Source organism: Triticum aestivum, chromosome 4B (assembly GCF_018294505.1).
Source record: "Triticum aestivum cultivar Chinese Spring chromosome 4B, IWGSC CS RefSeq v2.1, whole genome shotgun sequence".
Taxonomy (NCBI): domain Eukaryota; kingdom Viridiplantae; phylum Streptophyta; class Magnoliopsida; order Poales; family Poaceae; genus Triticum; species Triticum aestivum.
The window spans coordinates 589109041-589131395 of record NC_057804.1 but is presented as its reverse complement, the minus strand read 5'-3'; the positions used below and the strand labels follow the sequence as shown (position 1 = coordinate 589131395).

At 44.6% G+C, this 22355-nt stretch overlaps 1 protein-coding gene across 1 annotated transcript; it reads right to left on the bottom strand.

The window, feature by feature from the left end:
* Nucleotides 1–2251: 2251 nt before the first annotated feature.
* LOC123093433 (aspartyl protease 25) lies at nucleotides 2252–3894 on the bottom strand. The gene has a single exon (XM_044515409.1). The coding sequence runs from the start codon at nucleotides 3825–3827 to the stop codon at nucleotides 2535–2537; it is 1293 nt and encodes a 430-aa protein (XP_044371344.1). The 5' UTR covers nucleotides 3828–3894; the 3' UTR covers nucleotides 2252–2534.
* Nucleotides 3895–22355: the final 18461 nt, after the last annotated feature.

Below are 22355 nucleotides of genomic sequence, written 5' to 3'. Positions count from 1 at the left end.
TGTGCGGTTAATTTGGTGCCTAAAGTTGTAAAATACATGAAAGTGGTGCTTAAACTTATCCCTCCGTGCAAATACAGTGCTTTCTATCGTATCCGGACGTATGCCCTGCCTGCATGGCACCCCAGTGTGGCGGTAACCTGCATGTCAGTGGCTGGAAGTGGTCGAGTGATGTTTTTTTTTCCAGAAACCACCTCATTTTTATTTAATTACGTAGAAAGGACCCTTAAATTAGAAATATGCAGACGCTTGTTGGCCACCTGACCAAAATAAGTTATACGTTCTACGAGTAACTAGAACTGCATGTGTCATCAAAAAAAAGTAACTAGAAATGTGTGTAGAACAATATCGCCTATAGATGTGCGATTCCTTAACACATTTTCTACATTTTTTTTCAAGTTTCTGTTTAGCTTTCATGATATGTAAATTTTGTCATATAAAAACTACAATAGCTATCAGTAGGCAATTATTGTGTAGTTTAATTCTTTATTATTTTTTTACTGTGTACTTTGAAGAGGTAAACATGAACTAATTCTAAAAGTTATGTAGATTTAGACAGTTCAACATATATTAAGAATTATTGTGTAAATTTATGTATATTCGTGCAGGACCACAAGCACGGACAATTATTGTGTATTTTCATTGTATTTTAAAATATACAATTACAAAAAATGATAACGTAATTGTTCAATCTGTTTAAAATATTATCATGTAATAATAATAACTCTAGAAATGTATTAAAACCACTAAAGGCGTTTTTTTTGCGGGAAAAACTTCCAATCTATTCATCTTCAATCATGGTAACAATTTTACGCAATAAATTCTAAAATACACGTTGAACATTTTTTGAAGTACATGTTATCAACATTTTGAATGCATGACAAACATCATTCAAAAACACGTTTACAATTTTATAATACACGTGAAACATTTTTCAAAAACATGGTGAACATTTGTTTTCAAATGCACTAGCATATTCCCCGAGTCTCCCTCGATACGATAACAAGTGAAGAATTTAGGTGTGCACCAAACAAAGATATTGTTTTCATGGTAACACCAAACAAATAAATTGTCATTGACGTGTGCACGGATGCATACCACACACACGACATCCGGTATTAAGGAAAACAATTAAATGCAGCCATGCTTGGTGTAGTGTATTTGTTAACATGTGAATGTTGTGCACGCAATGTCCTGGCATCGAATCCATCTAGGCTTGTCCTTTTTCTTTCTTATTACTACTATTTTTTTCTCATCCGCTCGCCTGCCTGGAAATGCAGGACCCAAACGTGACAGGTTAGACCCATCATCAATATGCATCTGTATGCCATACATTTATGTGTAATTAAATATTTCCTCCGTGTCTCAGAATAAATGTCTCAACTTTGTATTAGCTCTAGTATAAATTTATACTAAGGTCAAGACACTTATTTTGAGACGGAGGGAGTATAATTTAAGGGAGTTGGTTGTAAATAAAATGCTATCACTCATTGACATGCGAACTGTCGCCATGTAGCCATGCCAACGCGATACATGGCAAAGCGTACACCGGGATACGACAGGAGGCACCATATTTGCACGCGCAGACAAGTTCGAGTATCACTTTTATGTATTTCACAACTTTAGACATCAAATTGATCGCATAGGACAAGTTAAGGCACTCGTGGTGTATTTAACTCTTTCCAAATGGTAATGAACAGGGAAAAGCCCATTCTGAATATGGCATGCAAACTTGGCTTGACACTTTGTAATTTTTTTATTCTCATTCCCCTACCACCCTTCCATATGTACATTATTATATTTTTTTAATAGAAATGAGACATGGTAGAGCCTTCCCTACTGCACTCATGCTAAAAGAAATGAAAAATCAAGAATTTATTTTTATTTTTACCGCTTCATTTTATTTTTACTGTTCATCCAAGTGAATATGCACTCTAAAGTAGAAACTACATGACTTAATAAAGAAGCTGCAAGAACTAATTGTCAAAACGTTAGTATTAAACAACCATCGGTCCTATTTCGACAATATCATCATGAGCAACATAATTGTTCAAACTTCAAATTTCGAAAGGAGGCAATGCCATGGAGCTTGCATGCTAGCCCTGTTGGTCTGGGCACTGTGCAGATTGGCAGCACAAGCCAGTAGCACCGGCTGCCAGTACACTCCAAGACGAGCCAGCTTTTGCATTAACTCTACCTGTACGTATGTGCAGCGTGAAAGTCTCGAACGTACGTACACCTTGCGCAACAGCCAAACGAAACAAACAAGTTAATTAAATGCACCACACATCACACCAGTAAATAGTTACGACCAGTACTACAGTAATTCTCTAGTTCTATCGACACGTAGTACAGCACAACACACGCGCACCCACCCGTGACAAACTTTGATGCCACATTCCTTATTGCACACACTGAAAAATACTAAGCCGCAAATTAACAATCACACGTAGTACGTACGTACGTACACCCAAATGCATGGCTAATGATTCGATTATAACCGCACGAACACGTGAAGAAAGGTCGCCTCGTGGGAACTAGTTGCAGGACTCCCGGGCGAAGCCGACGCGCGAGTTGGCGACGTCGAAGACGACCCGGAGGTTCTGCTGCTGCAGGTTGGCGACGACGTTGACGACGGAGTTGACGTTCTGCGGCGCCTCCGCCATGGCCAGGCACGCCAGCGGCGTCGCGCTGCTGTGGATCAGCGTGTTCTCCATCGGCAGCGCCAGGTCCACGCCGCCGTCCATGTGGATCGTCACGGCCGGCGCGCCCCCGGCCGCCACCTCGTCCGTGTTGAAGCACGTGTCGAACGCGCCCAGCGACGTGTACCCGCTCGGCGCCGCCACGTGCCGCCGGAACTCCTCCCGCAGCGCCGCGTACACGGGCGCCGTCCACCGCGTGATCACCGTGCCGGAGTCCACCACCGTGCCCGCGCCCGTGCTGGGGTCGAACGCGAACGACCCCGCGGGCACCTTCACCGGGGACCGCCCCACGCTCAGCCCCGTCACGTTCACGTAGTACAGCGACGACCGATGGGGGTTCTTCAGCATCGGCGTGTACCTCGCGGACCGGGGCTGGCCGGCGGCGCCCAGCCGGAGCGACCCGGAGAAGTAGTACGACTTGTAGCTGGGCAGGCAGTAGGAGAAGACGCCGTTGTACATGTTGCCGACCTGGGACAGCAGGGCCATGGGGCCCCGGCCTAGGCCCAGGAGCCCCTGCTTCGGGAGGTTGGAAGTCGGCCCGCTCACCGAGCCCACGCACCCGAACGCGTAGTTGGGGATGGAGTCCTTGCCCAGATGCAGCCAGTCGCTGGCCAGCGCCGCCTGGAAGGAGGCGTCGGCGAACGGCTTGGAGAAGGCGCACGACGGCAGCGGCGCCGCGCTGTCGAAGGGGTCCCGGTCCGGGCAGGGCTGGCCCTGGAGGATGGGGCACATGGACGAGGAGCAGGGGAGGGGCGCGTAGGAGGAGGAGTTGGCCGGGACGAAGAGGCTGCTGGCGGGGCAGGTGCCGCACGGGGAGCAGTGCGCCCAGGTGGCGTCGGCGCTGGTGTCGAGGGCCAGGAGCATGGGCTGGGCCGGCGAGCCGAGCCCGGCGCGCACGACGTAGGAGGGCGGGGTCTGGCCGGAGGCGACGGGCGCCGAGGCGGTGCCGGTGGAGGCGGCCTTGGAGGAGAGGAAGAGGAGGCGCGCGTCGTCGTCGCGGGCGAGCGCGATGATGGACTCGAGCGGGGAGGCGGACGGAGGGTGGACATTGTGGTAGACGGACAGGTCGGCCGCGGCAGCGACAGTGGCGGCGAGGAGGAGGAGGAGAGGCAACCTGGTGGGCGCCATGGTTGCGGAGCTTAGCTTGAGCTAGGAAAGTGTCGGTCACTGCGAGGGAGTGAGGAGTGTGGCATGGGTTTATATAGGGGTTTGGCCTTTTCGTTTGTACATTTTGGGGTCTTGCTTGCTTTTTCATTTCCATCCCTGTTGAAAGTTTGATATTATAACGGATTCCAAAATCTACAAACAAAAAAGGCAATTCAAACTATTAAAAGAGATATATTGAAAAAAAAAGGAGCGTGCACCTGGAAAAATTGTTGCATCAGTCAGTTCTCATCTAAACCGTATTCAGATCTTCATCCAACGGCCTGAAACAGGCCACATACTATTCATCTTCTTCCTCCTCACGCACGCCCCCTGCCTGCCCAGCCCCAATAGCCGACCTCTACCGCCCGCGAACTGCGGGGCCTACTGTGCACCGGCTTGCTCCGAACCTCCCATCAACCTCCTCCCACCGCCATTGCTGGCCAACGGCCCGCCCATTCCTCTAAGCCGCACAACGGCGAACAACTCCGGCTATCCCCTGCACCCCACACTCCGCACCCCTAAGATAGATAGTGAGGTTGCTGCTCCCCAACGAAACTGCACCCTTACATTTCTAAGATAGATAGTGGTGTTGCTTCTTCTCCGGTGAGGTTGCTTCTACTCTTGCGAGATACCGCACGCTCAGGAAGAAGAAAAAAATGGCTGACGCAACAAAAAGATTCTGATACCTTATAAATAGCGAAACCTAAAAAAAGTGTTGAATTTAACCATGCATATCACGCCATCCCGCTTGTGTGAGTTGTGTCTATCTTGCCAGTTTTTCGGTAAAAAAACATGTAAGATCTTTTTTCCCCCTATATAGTAACCCTGGTAAACTGGAATCCGCCGCCTACATTGCATGAATTTGTCTACATATATCTAGTCTAGTTGATGACTGATGCGGCCGGGTTTACTACAGCGCAAGGAAGTAAAACGACCACCGTGCTCTAGAATCCGCGGGTTTCATGGAACTCGCAGACACCGTGACACGGCCTCGTCGACAGCTTGTCTTCACGGGTCAACAAGAGGACAAGGTTCGTCACATTCACATCTCGTCGCCCGAATGACCACCACCTAGCAGCAAGCTGGCACGGCGCTACGATCGAATCCGCTGTGTATCTTGTTATCATCGCTCTGCTGGTCGCTGCACGCAACATCATCTACCCCTGATACAACAAACTGACCTCTCAAACACACCCACAGATAGTGATCGGTCACGTCTTAAATAGTCATTTTCATAATTAAACATCTCAATTAAAAAAATCTTAAATTCATATTATTACATGTAACGTGAAACCTTAATTAAGGAAGCAGTCTGTCCTGCTTTGCCGGGCTCATGTCCGGCGGCCAGCTATGCCCTTCGAAGTGTTCTTTCAATCGCCGGCGAGATAGAGTAGGACATAGGACACACATCGGCTCACGAACTCAAGGCGCTACTCTTCCTCGTCGGAGTCCGAAGCGCTGGTAGACGTGAGATTGATGATGAATCCGTCGTGGAAGGAGCTGGCGACGTCCACCACGACGCAGTTGCAGCGCCTGGGCTGGCCGTGCACCATATGGGGCGCCGAGAACGCAACACCACCCCGCAACGTCCACCGCCGTGAGGGCTGTCGCCGCCTCCCGCGCCCGCTGCCTCGCACAGTGGGCATGCCGCGCCATATTTGCGTCGGGCGACGCCCATGTGTTCACCTTCAACTCAACGCGCTAACGAAGCGGTTGCACATCCACCGCCGCGTTCAGACGCCTGAGGGACCGCACCACCTTCCATGAGGCAGTGCCAACACACCTCGCGCCGTATCCATGCGCCATTTGGGCGGACGCAATGGATTCCCGACGAAAGGAGTCAAGCGCTGCCGTCGGTCGGCCTCCTCCTGGGAGCGGCAGTGCGCAAGACGAACGGTCATCTCCTCCTCGAGGCCGCGTTGTACGAGCTCCGGATCAACGGATCTGGAGGTGTAGGACTCGGATCCACTGCCCGCCATGTCGAAGAAGGCTGGAGATCGCCAGACGGGAGCTTGGGTGACAGAGTGGAATGGAAGGGAGTGGAGTGGCTAGGGTTTGATCCGAGGATCGGCTGGCAACGAATATATGTGGGGTCGGATAAGCCAGCATGGGCCAGGTCGAACATGACGGACATGTCCGATCACGCCCGGGCCACCCTATATCCGCCCCATATTTTAACCGAATATGAGGGGTCAGTCAACCTTGGCGTTTAAGGCCAGTCTAAGACGTTCGACTAAATCGGGTTTTTCGACCGATCAGTGACCGTGATGTTCGTCCAGATCTCCGTTTGACGAGGGTTCGAGGACACCGGCTGTAGATGCTGTAATGGCCACATAATACACTTACTATCTTGCATATCGTCGCCGATCCATTCCTCAACTGAGGGCATCCACAATGTATGTCAAATTGCTAGTGCCAAATGATCAAATAGCTTTTGGCACCGGCGAGACACATTGTGGAAGGTGGTGCCAAATCAAAGAAATAGGGAACCGAAGCTCCTGCGAGCTCCGATGCCAAATTCATTGACACAGTAAAAAATGTTACCTCTCTCCTACTTTCGGCTACTTTCTCCCTTCTCCTGTTTTGGCATGCATGAGCTTAGCGCACATATGAGATTTTCTATGTTTTTTTGAAGCACTAACCGTAGAACAATTGTTCTACGGTAATTTCATTAATTTAAATATATACAAACGAGGTTTACGAAAAGCATCAACCAATACCAGTTTTATGAAACATCAAACAAATTAAAGGTTTTGTTCTACCCAGACACTGATCCTGTGAGTTTTGGCTTGCTTGGCTCTAATCTGCGCCGCCCTGAGTCCTTCCTGCAGGTAGTAACACCATCCATCAATGTGAGGGGCTGCAAATCTGAAGAGTTTGTCATTTCGGATGGACCAGATCCCCCAACATCCATGATTACTATGTCTAGAGCTATGCTTTGTGGTAGTTGTTGAATGGCCATCTGAATATCATCCAGAACAAACATGCCTCTTTTCCTATGGGGAATAATCTTATCCCAGCATTGCAACGCAAATGGACAGTTTCAAAATAAGTGCATCATCGTTTCTTCAGTGTTGTTTGTACAGAGGGCACAATTATAGCTATCCAGATGCATGGATTTTCGGTGCAGCAAATTCTTGTGTTGATCCTGTAATGTAGAAGTAGCCATATGAAAATTTTGTGTCTCAGTCTGCATGAAGTATTCCATATCCCTCTGAACAAAGTGTGCATTGTGCTGGGTCCCATCATATGAGCATACATCTTGATGGAGGAGTATCCTCTGGTTGTCCCTTTTACTGAACATCTGTCATTTCCTGGTGAATCATTTCTCTCTTGCAAATATTCTTGTAGTAGGTTGAACTGCAGAAATGCTTGTTGTGACAAGGGTGTGTGAAAATGTGCAGTCAGGTCTGATGAGTTGAGGATTTGCTGTAGAGAAATAGAGCTGTTGTTGTTGAAAGAGCATAGTTCAGGGAATTTGGTTTGGAGTGGTTGATCCCACCAACAATCTGACCAAAAGAAAGTTGAATTTCCTGAGTTTGCTTTAGAAGAAGCAAATTCTTTTAAGTGGGCAGGAGTTTGAGCAAGGTTTTCCACCAAATTGATCCCATCATTCTCTCTCCTGGTAAAGAGTTGTGGTAGTATGATTCCCAAATGATATTCACCCAAGGGATGTTTTCCTTATTGAGGAATGTATGAATGTGCTTTAAGAGCAGGGCTTTGTTGTGCACCTCAATATTTAGGATGCCCAATCCACCATTTTCCTTGGGTTAATTTGTGTCGGTGCTTGGACCCACTCTGCAGATATTTGGCAATAGCTACATTGGAGAGAATGAATGAATTTGACACCAGTGCCAAAATTCTGACGACATCACAAATTTGGCACCATCACGTTGTGGATGCCCTGAGATTAGAATGGATCAACTCGCCGCACTGCCCATTCCCTGAGCCGACAGTACAAGGCACAGTACAATGCTCGCGCCACTGTACCGTGGTATTGGATCGATCCGCTGCACGTGATTCGATCGGATGATGCTCAAGGATCACATGAATTGGCCTGGCCTGGCATGTACGTACCTACAACACAAAGCGTCTACGTGACTTGCACCAGCTAGCAGCCAAAGCCTTACAAAGTGTACAAATGTTTTCACCGGCCGGCGTTCATACTGCAATCCAACAGTTTACCGGCCAGTCGACCGCATCCACAATCCGTAGGTCCAATTCAACATCTTAGATTTTTACTCTACATCATCCTCCCGCGCGCCAAAGTGTGACTCTTACGACGAGCAGAATGATCAAATTAACACTAGTACCTGATATCGACACCTGAGCTGCCAATACAGCACTATTAACAAAGACGCAGAACATCTCACATGCATATGCGTACGCGAAACCTAAGCATCCGTCCATTAATTCATGCATGACAAGCATCCTTCCACGGCTACGGACAGATTCATCGCTTCATCAGGAAACCAGGGATCATCCTATTGTGTGCTTCCTTTCGTCGTTAAGCCGGGTTATTAATTGCCCGTCTTCTCGTCCCTATACTAATAAACCATGCATGGGTCACACACCTGATAATCTCCGGGCGGATCGATTAATCTATCACACTCAACACAGCCAGGCCTAGCCTCTCCATCTACCAGCTCCAAAGGAAGGCAGGTCACGGGCGCCTTGTCCGCTCATGGCGGTGCAGAGTGCAGACGAAGCTCGCCACCTCTTACACTGTAGTGCCACTATACTAGCTGCTGGGGCAAACCTTTGGACCCTTCCATCCTAATCCAGAGCGTCCTAATAATGCAGTTTTGGTTCTGCATACGCATGCACGCATGCATGCACGCAGCGCTCGCAGAGATCAGATTGGATCCCGAGAGGCCGAGACGCTAGCTGTGCGAGAGCCGATCGACAAGAAACTGTGCCTCCCCGTGAGATATCTCACGAGATTGCTGAATCGGCGGACGCTAGCCATCAAATGTCACAACGCATCTTCCTCGGCAAGTTGCAGTGCAATCGAGTGGATTCAGGTCCTTCAGGACCCAGCACATAGGGCGTTTTGATGGTTTGATTCTGGGCGGAGGACTCTGCAACAGTTTTGTGGGCGACGAGGGAGGGGGTATGGGGTATACAGCGTACGCAATGAACTATGTTCTGAACCTATGTTCCGTGTACAGTTCAGCTGGGTTCTTTGAGATCCTTTTTCGCTTAAAAAAGGGTGCCTCTAGTCAGTGGCAAGAAACTGTGACCCGTTTTGCTCAAATTTGCCACTAAAAAGGCATTTTAGGTCGCCCGAATGCCCTTTCGTCTCTTCAAAGTCATTTGACCATTACTGCGAAACTTCATAACAAATTCATATGAACCCAGAAAAATGCAAACATTAAGATGTTCAAAAAATGTCACCTATACATGCATTCCATTTACCAAATGTTTGTTGACCATTACTTTTGGTAAAGACGTGCTGATGTATCAAATGTTTGTTGTATGTCTAATTATGCACTATAAAGACAAGATGTCCGTTCATAGATGTGCTATCGAATATCATGTTGCTATGTTGTACCCCTACACTAATTAAGTACTGTTAATTAGTACTCCCTCCGTCCCAAAATTCTTGTCTTACATTTGTCTAAATATGAATGTACCTAATACTAAAACATGACTTGATACATCCGTATTTAAACAAATCTAAGACAAGAATTTTGGGACGGAGGGAGTACTTTCTAGTCATCCTTCTGTCATGAGATTTTGGTGAACAGTGGCAAGCATTATATTATGGTATGTTAAGGAAGTTAGCTGTTTCTTAGGAAAATGACCCTGATACACAATTGTTAAGTATTCCCTCCGTTCCTAGATATAAGTCTTTTTTAGAGATTCTAGTATGGACTACATACGGAACAAAATGAGTGAATCTACACTATATAAGTAAAGAAGTATAGAAATATCAGACCATAGTATTGACAGAATCAACGTGAGCATGTACGAAAAGGAATCACTGGATTTCAGTTTGAGCAACTCAAGTCACAGGGAAAACAAATGTGACTTTAACATGTCTAAAACTTTGCCATGGCAAACAAAATCCAAGATCACGCATTTCAACCCCTTGGCCATTTTTTCCCCGAGAACTAACCAGAACATCACCAAAATTACCGAGGGGGCTGCCCCGCGACGAAATCAACTGCTGACGGTTTCCGTCACGAAAAATGATCTTAGGCAACATTTTGTTTTGTTACGAGGATTTTCGTCACAAAATAGCACACATTTTGTAGTGGGATTTGGTTTAACCAATGGTGTATGATCCCTAAAAATGTTAAGGGAAAATTGAAGATGTGTGGACCCTTTGAAGAATTAAATGATGAACTGGAGTGCGAAGACTTAACTCTTTAGTTGTTCTTTTTATCCCTTTTTAAGTCAATAAGGCAAAATGTATTGTTAAGGGGGGGGGGGGGGGTCTAGGTGTTATTAAGATAGTGTGTCTTCACTTGTGCTAAGTCGAATTTATTTCTTCAGAGTTGAAGACAAGGAAATCTCCTTCCGGCAAAAGTCATCAAGCTTGCGTGTTGAAGGTGATTCTTCGTTACACCCGGGTTTAATTCTTCGCTGAGGAGTCAGGAAGAATGTAGTTGGGTTGTCCTACCTGAGGAATTTGAGAGTTTAATTTTTGACCATTGCGACAACAGGTTGACATGCCCGTCCCCTCCAATGGTCAATCCAGCCCTCGGGTTGCGACCACCTACTATAAATAGCCCCTGCCTCTATCATAAGTTGGTTGACTGCTCCATTAGAATCAATGCATGCTCTCTCAGCAACCCATTCTCTTGAAGAATTCAAGTGAACCCTAAGTGAGGAAAAACCCACAACCTTAAAATCCCAAGTGGTTGTGTGTCACTGAAGAATCTGTTCTAAGTTCACCAAAGACTTGTTATTCTTGAAGATTGTGCATCTTCCAGACGGTTATGTATCCGTTTAGAGCCTCCAGCCCGTGGACTAGCTGAAGAACAAGTCTGTGAAGGCTTGGAGGTCGCCTTGAAGATCTACCATGAGTGATTGGGCTATGTTCGAGTGATCTTAGTGAAGGAAATATGCCCTAGAGGCAATAATAAAGTTGTTATTTTATATTTTCTTATTCATGATGAAGTTTTATTATTATGCTAGAATTGTATTGATTGGGAACTTAAATACATGTGTGAATACACAAACAAATACTATGTCCCTAGTGAGCCTCTACTAGACTAGCTCGTTGATCAAAGATGGTTAAGGTTTCCTAACCATGGACATGTGTTGTCATTTGATAACGGGATCACATCATTAGGAGAATGATGTGATGGACAAGATCCATCTGTTAGCTTAGCATAGATCATTGAGGTTATTGCTATTGCTTTCTTCATGTCAAATACATGTTCCTTCGACTATGAGATTATGCAACTCCCGGATACCGGAGGAATACCTTGTGTGCTATCAAATGTCACAACGTAACTGGGTGATCATAAAGATGCTCTACAGTTATCTCCGAAGGTGTTTGTTGGGTTGACATAGATCAAGATTAGGATTTGTTACTCCATTATCAGAGAGGTGTCTCTGGGCCATCTCGGTAATACACATCATAAGCTTGCAAGCAAACGACTAAGGAGCTAGCCACGAGGTGATGTAACGAGTAAAGATACTTCCCGGTAATTGGGTTGAACTAGGTATAGAGATACAGACGATCGAATCTCGGGCAAGTAACATACCGATGGACAAAGGGAATTACGTATGTTGTCATAACGGTTCGACCGATAAAGATCTACATAGAATATGTAGGGGCCAATATGGGCATCCAGGTTCCCTATTGGTTATTGACCGGAGAGGTGTCTCGGTCAGGTCTACATAGTTCTTGAACCCGTAGGGTCCGCACGCTTAACGTTCATTGACGATATAGTGTTATATGAGTTATATGTTTTGGTGACCGAATGTTGTTCGGAGTCCCGGATGAGATCCCGAACATGAAGAGGAGTCTCGAAATGGTCGAGAGGTAAAGATTGATATATAGGACGGCGGTATTTGGATACCGGAAGTGTTTCGGGACGTACCGGGAAGAAATCGGGTCATGAGAAGGGGTTCCAGACACCCCCCCTGACATGTATATGGGCTTAATCCGCCAAGGGAGGGACAGACCAGCCCACTGGGGGCTGGTGTGCCCCATTCCCTAGACAAACAACCCTACAGAAGGAAAGGGGGGAGGGCTAACCCCTCTTGCCTTTCCCTCTCATGGGAGAAAGGAGGGGGGCACCCTCCCCTGCCTTTCCCCCGCTCCTATACATGGAAGGGGGGCGCCACCTTGGGAGAGACTCCAAGTAGGATTCGTCCTACTTGGGCGCCCCCCTTGGCTGCTCCTCCCTCATCCCACCTATATATATGTGGGAGGGGGCGCCTAGCACACGACATACAATTGCTTAGCCATGTGCGGCGCCCCCCTCCACCGTTTACACCCCGGTCATATTTTCGTAGTGCTTAGGCGAAGCCCTGCGGAGATCACTTTACCATCATCGTCACCACACTGTCGTGCTGCCGGAACTCATCCACTACTTCGCCCGTCTTGCTAGATCAAGAAGGCAAGGACGTCACCGAGCTGAACGTGTGCAGAACTCAGAGGTGTCGTACGTTCGGTACTCGATCGGTTGGATCACGAAGAAAGTTCAACTACATCAACCACGTAGTGAAACGCTTCCTCTTACAGTCTACGAGGGCACGTAGACACAATCTCCCCCTCGTTGCTATGTATCTTCATGGATAGATCATTGCATGTGCGTAGAATTTGTTTTGTTTTCCATGCAACATTTCCCAACAGTGGCATTATGAGCCAGGTCTATGCGTAGATGATATGTACAAGTAGGACACAAGGAGTCATGGGCGGTGATAGTCATACTGCTTACCACCATTGTCTTATTTTGATTTGGCGCTATTGTTGGATGAAGTGTCCCGAACCAACCTTACATGTCCATGCACATGAGACCGGTTCCACCGACTAACATGCAACTAGTTTTGCATAGGTGGCTGGTGGGTGTCTGTTTCTGCTACTTTAGTTGAATCAAATTTGACTATGGCCGATCCTTAAAGAAGGTTAAAATAGCAAACTTGATGAATCACCATTGTGGTTATATGCGTAGGTAAGAATAGTTCTTGCTAGAAGCCCGTAGCAGCCACGTAAAACTTGCAACAACAAAGTAGAGGACGTCTAACTTGTTTTTGCAGCGCATGTTGTGATATGATATGGTCAAGACATGATGTGATAAACGATATTGTATGAGATGATCATGTTTTGTAGGTTATTGGCAACCGGCAAGAGCCTTATGGTTGTCTATTTATTGTATGAATTGCAAATGCCATGTAATTGCTTTACTTTATCACTATGCGTTAGCGATAGTTGTTGAAGCAATAGTTGGCGAGATGACCACGACGCAACGATGGAGATCAAGGTGTCGAGCCGGTGATGATGGAGATCATGACAATGCTTTGGAGTGGAGATCAAAAGCACGAGATGATGATGGCCATATTGATAACTCACAAGTATAGGGGGTCACAACAGTTTTCGAGGGTAGAGTATTCAACCCAAATTTATAGATGCGACACAAGGGGAGCCAAATAATATTTGCAAGTATTAGCAACTGAGTTGTAAATTCAATCACACATGGAGATTAATTATATGCAGCAAAGTGATCAGTAGCACAGTAATATGATAGCTTTGATAGTAGTGGTAGTAGCAACAGTAACGGTAATAGTGATCGTAATAGTTTTGTAGCAGTAACAATAGTAATAGTAGCAATAGTAACTTAGCAAGATCAATATGTAGGAAAATCGTAGGCATTGGATCAGTGATTTGGTGGATGATATTCATCATATAACAGTCATAACCTAGGGCGATGCGGCACTAGCTCCAGTTCATAAATATAATGTAGGCATGTATTCCGTAAATAGTCATACGTGCTTATGGAAAGAACTTGCATGGCATCTTTTGTCCTACCCTCCCGTGGCAGCGGAGTCCTATTGGAAACTAAGGGATATTAAGGCCTCCTTTTAATAAAGAACCAGAACAAATCATTAACACACGGCGAATACATGAACTCCTCAAACTACGGTCATCACCGGAAAGTGCCCCGACTATTGTCACTCTGGGGTTGCCGGATCATAACACGCCGTAGGTGAGTATAACTTGCAAGATCGGATCAACATAGATATAATGATGATAACATTGAAGGAAATATACCCTAGAGGCAATAATAAAGTTATTGTTTATTTCCTTATTTCATGATAAATGTTTATTATTCATGCTAGAATTGTATTAACCGGAAACTTAGTACATGTGTGAATACATAGACAAACATAATGTAACTACTATGCCTCTACTTGACTAGCTCGTTGAATCAAAGATGGTTGTGTTTCCTAACCATAGACATGAGTTGTCATTTGATTAATGGGATCACATCATTAGAGAATGATGTGATTGACTTGACCCATTCCGTTAGCTTAGCACTTGATCGTTTAGTATGTTGCTATTGCTTTCTTCATGACTTATACATGTCCCTATGACTATTAGATTATGCAACTCCCGTTTACCGGAGGAACACTTTGTGTGCTACCAAACGTCACAACGTAACTGGGTGATTATAAAGGTGCTCTACAGGTGTCTTCGAAGGTATTTGTTGAGTTGGCGTATTTCGAGATTAGGATTTGTCACTGCAATTGTCGGAGAAGTATCTCTGGGCCCTCTCGGTAATGCACATCACTATAAGCCTTGCAAGCAATGTGACTAATGAGTTAGTTGCGGGATGATGCATTACATAACGAGTAAAGAGACTTTCCGGTAATGAGATTGAACTAGGTATTGAGATACCGACGATCGAATCTCGGGCAAGTAACATACCGTTGACAAAGGGAACAATGTATGTTGTTATGCGGTTTGACCAATAAAGATCTTCGTAGAATATGTGGGAGCCAATATGAGCATCTAGGTTCCGCTATTGGTTATTGACCAGAGACGTGTCTCGGTCATGTCTACATAGTTCTCGAAGCCGTAGGGTCCGCACGCTTAACATTCGGTGATGATTTATATTATGAGTTATGTGTTTTGATGTACAGAAGGTAGTTCGGAGTCCCGGATGAGATCGGGGGCATGACGAGGAGCCTTGAAATGGTTGAGACATAAAGATCAGTATATTGGACGACTATATTTGGACATCGAAAAGGTTCCGAGTGATTCGGGTATTCATCGGAGTACCGGAGAGTTACGGGATATATGGGCCTTATTGGGCTTTAGGAGAAAGAGAGAGGGGAGGCTGCGCACCCTCCCAAGGCCTAGTCCGAATTGGACTAGGGGGAGGGGCTGCGCCCCCTCCTTCCTTCTCTTCTCTTTTCCCTTTCCTTGACTCCTACTCCTACTACATGGAAGGGGGGAATCCTACTCCCGGTGGGAGTAGGACTCCCCAGGGCACGACATAGAGAAGGTCGGCCCCTCCCCTCCTCTCCTCCTTTATATACTGAGGCTAGGGGCACCCCATGACACACAAGTTGATCATTGATCTTTTAGCCGTGTGCGGTGCGCCCCTCCACCATAATCCACCTCGGTCATATCGTAGCGGTGCTTAGGAGAAGCCCTGCATCGGTAGCTTCATCAACACCGTCATCACGCCGTCGTGCTGATGAAACTCTCCTTCGACACTCTGCTGGATCGGAGTTCGTGGGACGTCATCGAGCTAAACGTGTGCAGAACTCGGAGGTGCCGTGCGTTCGGTACTCGGATCGGTCGGATCGTGAAGACGTATGACTACATCAACCGCGTTGTTATAAAGCTTCTGCTTACGGTCTATGAGGGTACATGGAGGACACTCTCCCTCTCGGTTCTATGCATCACCATGATCTTGCATGTGCGTAGGAAATTTTTGAAATTACTACGTTCCCCAATAGTGGCATCAAAGCCAGGTTTATGCGTAGATGTTATATGCATGAGTAGAACACAAGTGAGTTGTGGGCGATACAAGTCATACTGCTTACCAGCATGTCATACTTTGATTCGGCGGTATTGTTGGATGAAGCGGCCCGGACCGACATTACGCATACGCTTATGCAAGACTGGTTCTACCGATGTGCTTCGCACATAGGTGGCTGGCGGGTGTCAGTTTCTCCAGCATTAGTTGAATCGAGTGTGGCTACGCCCGGTCCTTGTTGAAGGTTAAAACAACACTAACTAGATGAAATATCGTTGTGGTTTTTATGCATAGGTAAGAACGGTTCTTGCTCAGCCCGTTGCAGCCACGTAAAACTTGCAACAACAAAGTAAAGGACGTCGAACTTGTTTTTGCAGGGCATGTTGTGATGTGATATGGTCAAGACGTGATGAGATATAAATTGTTGTATGAGATGATCATGTTTTGTTCAAGTTATCGGCAACTGGCAGGAGCCTTATGGTTGTCTCTTTATTGCATAAGATGTAAGCGCCATATGATTGCTTTACTTTATCGATATGCGATAGCAATAGTTGCAAAAGCAATAGTTGGCGAGATGACCATATGATGACACATTGATAAAGATCAAGATGATGGAGATCATGGTGTCATGCCGGTGACAATGGAGATCATAACGGTACTTTGCAGATGGAGATCAAAGGCACAAGATGATGATAGCCATATCATGTCACATATTTTGATTGCATATGATGTTTATCTTTTATACAATTATTTTGCTTAGTTCGGCGGTAGCATTATAAGATGATCTCTCACTAAATTTCAAGGTATAAGTGTTCTCCCTGAGTATGCACCATTGTGAAAGTTCTTCGTGCTGAGACACCACGTGATGATCGGGTGTGATAAGCTCTACGTTCAAATACAACGAGTGTAAGACAGTTTTGCACACGCAGAATACTCAGGTTAAACTTGACGAGCCTAGCATATGCAGATATGGCCTCGGAACACTAAGACCGAAAGGTCAAGCGTGAACCATATAGTAGATATGATCAACATAGTGATGTTCACCATTGAAAACTACTCCATCTCACGTGATGATCAGACATGGTTTAGTTGATTTGGATCATGTGATCCCTTAGATGATTAAAGGGATGTCTATCTAAGTGGGAGTTCTTAAGTAATATGATTAAATTGAACTTTAGTTTATCATGAACTTAGTCCTGATAGTATTTTGCAAATTATGTTGTAGATCAATAGCTCGCGTTATAGCTTCCCTATGTTTTTTTATATGTTCCTAGAGAAATTAAGTTGAAAGATGATAGTAGCAATGATGCGGACTTGGTCCATGATCTGAGGTTTATCCTCATTGCTGCACAGAAGAATTATGTCCTTGATGCACCGCTAGGTGACAGACCTATTGCAGGAGCAGATGCAGCCGTTATGAACGTTTGGCTAGCTCAATATGATGACTACTTGATAGTTTAGTGCACCATGCTTTATGGCTTAGAACCGAGATTTCAAAAACGTTTTTTGAAACGTCACGGAGCATATGAGATGTTCCAAGAGCTGAAATTGGTATTTCAGACTCATGCCCGTGTCAAGAGGTATGAGACCTCTGACAAATACTTCGCCTAAAAGATGGAGGAGAATTGCTCAACTAGTGAGCAAGTGCTTAGATTGTCTGAGTACTACAATCGCTTGAATCAAGTGGGAGTTAATCTTCCAGATAAGATAGTGATTGACAGAGTTCTCTAGTCACCATCACCAAGTTACTGGAACTTTGTGATGAACTATAGTATGCAAGGGATGACGAAAACGATTCCCGAGCTCTTCGTGATGTTGAAATCAATGAAGGTAGAAATCAAGAAAGAGCATCAAGTGTTGATGATTAACAAGACCACTAGTTTCAAGAAAATGGCAAAGGGAAAGAAAGGGAACTCCATGTAGAATGGCAAGCAAGTTGTCACTCCCGTGAAGGAGCCCAAAGCTGGACCAAAGCCTGAAACCGAGTGCTTCTACTGCAAAGGAAATGGTCACTGGAAGCGGAAATGCCCTGAAAATTTGGTGGATAAGAAGAATGGCGAAGTGAACAATGGTATATTTGATATACAAGTTATTGATGTGTACCTTACTAGTGTTTATAGTAGCCCCTGAGTATTTGATACTTATTCGGTTGCTAAGATTAGTAACTCGAAACAGGAGTTACAGAATAAACAGAGACTAGTTGAGGGTGAAGTGACGATGTGTGTTGGTAGTGGTTCCAAGATTGATATGATCATCATCCCACACTCCCTATACTTTCGGGATTAGTGTTAAACCTAAATAAATGTTATTTGAAGTTTGCGTTGAGCATGAATATGATTTGATCATGTTTATTGCAATACGGTTATTCATTTAAAGTCAGAGAATAATTGTTGTTCTGTTTACATGAATAAAACCTTCGATGGTCATACACCCGATGAAAATAGTTTGTTGGATCTGGATCATAGTGATACATATATTCATAATATTGATGCCAAAAGATGCAAAGTTGATAATGATAGTGCAACTTATTTGTGGCACTGCCGTTTGGGTCATATTGGTGTAAAGCGCATGAAGAAACTCCATAAAGATGGACTTTTGGAATCACTTGGTTATGAATCATTTGATGCTTGCAAACTGTGCCTTTTGGGCAAGATGAGTAAAACTCCGTTCTCCACAATAATGGAATGAGCTACTGACTTATTGGAAATAATACATACCGATGTATGCGATCCAATGAGTGTTGATGCTCGTGGAGAGTATTTTTATTTTCTGACCTAAACAAATCATTTGAGGAGATATGGGTATATCTACTTAATGAAACACAAGTCTGAAACATTTGAAAAGTTCAAAGAAATTCAGAGTGAAGTGAAGAATCATCATAACAAGAAAATAAAGTTTCTATGATCTAATCATGGAGAAGAATATTTGAGTTACGAGTTTGGCCTTCATATAAAACAATGTGGAATAGTTTCATAGCTCACGCCACCTGGAACACCACAGCGTAATGTTGTGTCCGAACATCGTAACCGCACTTTATTGGATATGGTGCGATCTATGATGTCTCTTATCGGTTTACCACTATCGTTTTGGGGTTATGCATTAGAGACAGTTGCATTCACTTTAAATAGGGCACCATCAAAATCCGTTGAGATGACGCCTTATGAACTATGGTTTAGTAAGAAACCAAAGTTGTCGTTTTTTAAAATTTGGGGCTGCGATGCTTATGTGAAAAAGCATCAACCTGATAAGCTCGAACCCAAATCATAGAAATGTGTCTTCATAGGATACCCAAAGGAAACTGTTGGGTATAACTTCTATCACAGATCCGAAGGCAATATATTCGTTGCTAAGAATGGATCCTTTCTAGAGAAGGAGTTTCTCTTGAAAGAAGTGAGTGGGAGGAAAGTAGAACTTGATGAGGTAATTGTACCTGCTCCCTTATTGGAAAGTAGTTCATCACAGAAATCTGTTCCTGTGACTCCTACACCAAATAGTGAGGAAGCTAATGATGATGATCATGGAACTTCAGATCAAGTTACTGCCGAACCTCGTAGGTTTTCTAGAGTAAGATCTGCACTAGAGTGGTACGGTAATTCTGTTCTGGAAGTCATGTTACTAGACCATGATGAAACATACGAACTATGAGGAAGCGATCATGAGCCCAGATTCCACGAAATGGCTTGAGGCCATAAAATCTGAGATAGGATCCATGTATGAGAACAAAGTATGGACTTTGGTTGACTTGCTCGATGATTAGCAAGCCATGTTAAATAAATGGATCTTCAAGACGAAGACGAATGCTGATAGTAGTGTTACTATCTACAAAGCTTGAATTGTCGCAAAAAGGTTTTCGACAAGTTCAAGGTGGTGAATACGATGAGATTTTCTCACTCGTATCTATGCTTAAGTCCGTCCGAATCATGTTAGCAATTGCCACATTTTATGAAATCTGGCAAATGGATGTCAAAACTGCATTTCTTAATTGGATATTTCTTAAAGAAGTGTTGTATATGATAAAACCAGAAGGTTTTGTCAATCCTAAAGGTGCTAACAAAATGTGCAAGCTCCAGCGATCCATCAATGGACTGGTGCAAGTATCTCGGAGTTGGAATATATGCTTTGATGAGTTGATCAAAGCACATGGTTTTATACAGACTTTTGGAAAGGCCTGTATTTACAAGAAAGTGAGTGGGAGCACTACAACCTTTCTGATAAATATATGTGAATAACATATTGTTGATCGGAAATAATGTAGAATTTTCTGGAAAGCATAAAGGAGTATTTGAAAGAAGTTTTTCAAAGAAAGACCTTGGTGAAGCTGCTTACACATTGAGCATCAAGATCTATAGAGATAGACCAAGACGCTTGATAAGATTTTTCAATGAGTACATACCTTGATAAGATTTTGAAGTAGTTCAAAATGGAACGGTCAAAGAAGGAATTCTTGCCTGTGTTGCAAGGTGTGAAGTTGAGTAAGACTCAATGCCCGACCACAGCAGAAAATAGAAAGAGAATGAAAGCCATTCCCTATGCCATAGTCATAGGTTCTATAAAGTATGCCATGTTGTGTACCAGATCTATTGTATACCCTACACTGAGTTTGGCAAGGGAGTACAATAGTGATCTAGGAGTAGATCACTGGACAGCGGTCAAAATTATCCTTAGTGGAATAAGGAAATGTTTCTCGATTATGGAGGTGATAAAAGAGTTCATTGTAAAGAGTTACATTGGTGCAAGCTTTTACACTGATCCAGATGACTCTAAGTCTCAATCTGGATACATATTGAAAGTGAGAGCAATTATCTAGAGTAGCTCCATGCAGAGCATTGTAGACATAGAATATTTGCAAAATACAAACGGCTCTGAATGTGACAGACCCGTTGACTAAACTTCTCTCACGAGCAAAACATGATCATACCTTAGTACTCTTTGTGTGTGAATCACATAGCAATGTGAACTAGATTATTGACTCTAGTAAACCCTTCGGGTGCTGGTCACATGACGATGTGAACTATGCGTGTTAATCACATACAGATGTGAATATTGGTGTTAAATCACATGGCGATGTGAACTAGATTATTGACTCTAGTGCAAGTGGGAGACTAAAGAAAATATGCCCTAGAGGCAATAATAAAGTTGTTGTTTATTTCCTTATTTCATGATAAATGTTTATTATTCATGCTAGAATTGTATTAACCGGAAACTTAGTACATGTGTGAATATATAGACAAACATAATGTCACTAGTATGCCTCTACTTTACTAGCTCGTTGAATCCAAGATGGTTGTGTTTCCTAACCATAGACATGAGTTTTCAATTGATTAACGGGATCATATCATTAGAGAATGATGTGATTGACTTGACTCATTCCGTTAGCTTAGCACTTGATCGTTTAGTATGTTGTTATTGCTTTCTTCATGACTTATACATGTTCCTATGACTATAAGATTATGCAACTCCCGTTTATCGGAGGAACACTTTGTGTGATACCAAACGTCACAACATAACTAGGTGATTATAAAGGTGCTCTACAGGTGTCTCCGAAGGTACTTGTTGAGTTGGCGTATTTTGAGATTAGGATTTGTCACTCCGATTGTCGGAGAGGTATCTCTGGGCCCTCCTAGTAATGCACGTCACTATAAGCCTTGCAAGCAATGTGACTAATGAGTTAGTTGCGGGATGATGCATTACATAACGATTAAAGAGACTTGCCGGCAACGAGATTGAACTAGGTATGGAGATACCGACGATTGAATCTCGGGCAAGCAACATACCGATGACAAAGGGAACAACGTATGTTGTTATGCGGTTTGATGGATATAGATTTTCATAGAATATGTGGGAGCCAATATGAGCATCTAGGTTCCGCTATTGGTTATTGACCAAAGACGTGTCTCGGTCATGTCTACATAGTTCTCGAACCCGTAGGGTCCGCACGCTTAACGTTTGGTGACAATTTATATTATGAATTATGTGTTTTGATGTACCTAAGTTAGTTCAGAGTCCCGGATGAGATCAGGGACATGACTAGGAGTCTTGAAATGGTCGAGACATAAAGATCGATATATTGGACGACTATATTCGGACATCGGAAAGGTTCCGAGTGATTCGGGTATTTATCGGAGTACCAGAGAGTTACGAGAATTCGCCGGGGAGTATATGGGCCTTATTGGGCTTTAGGAGAAAGAGAGAGGGGAGGTTGCGCGCCCTCCCAAGGCCTAATCCGACTTGGACTAGGGGGAGGGGCTGCGCACCCTCCTTCCTTCTCTTCTCTTTTCCCTTTCCTTGACTCCTACTCCTACATGGAAGGGGGGGGGGAATCCTACTCTCGGTGGGAGTAGAACTCCCCAGGGCGCACCATAGAGAAGGCCGGCCCCTCCCCTCCTCTCCTCCTTTATATACTAAGGCTAGGGGCACCCCATGACACACAAGTCGATAATTGATCTTTTAGCCGTGTGCGGTGCCCCCCCCTTCACCATAATCCACCTCGGTCATATCGTAGCGGTGCTTAGGCGAAGCCCTGCGTCGGTAGCTTCATCAACACCGTCATCACGCCATC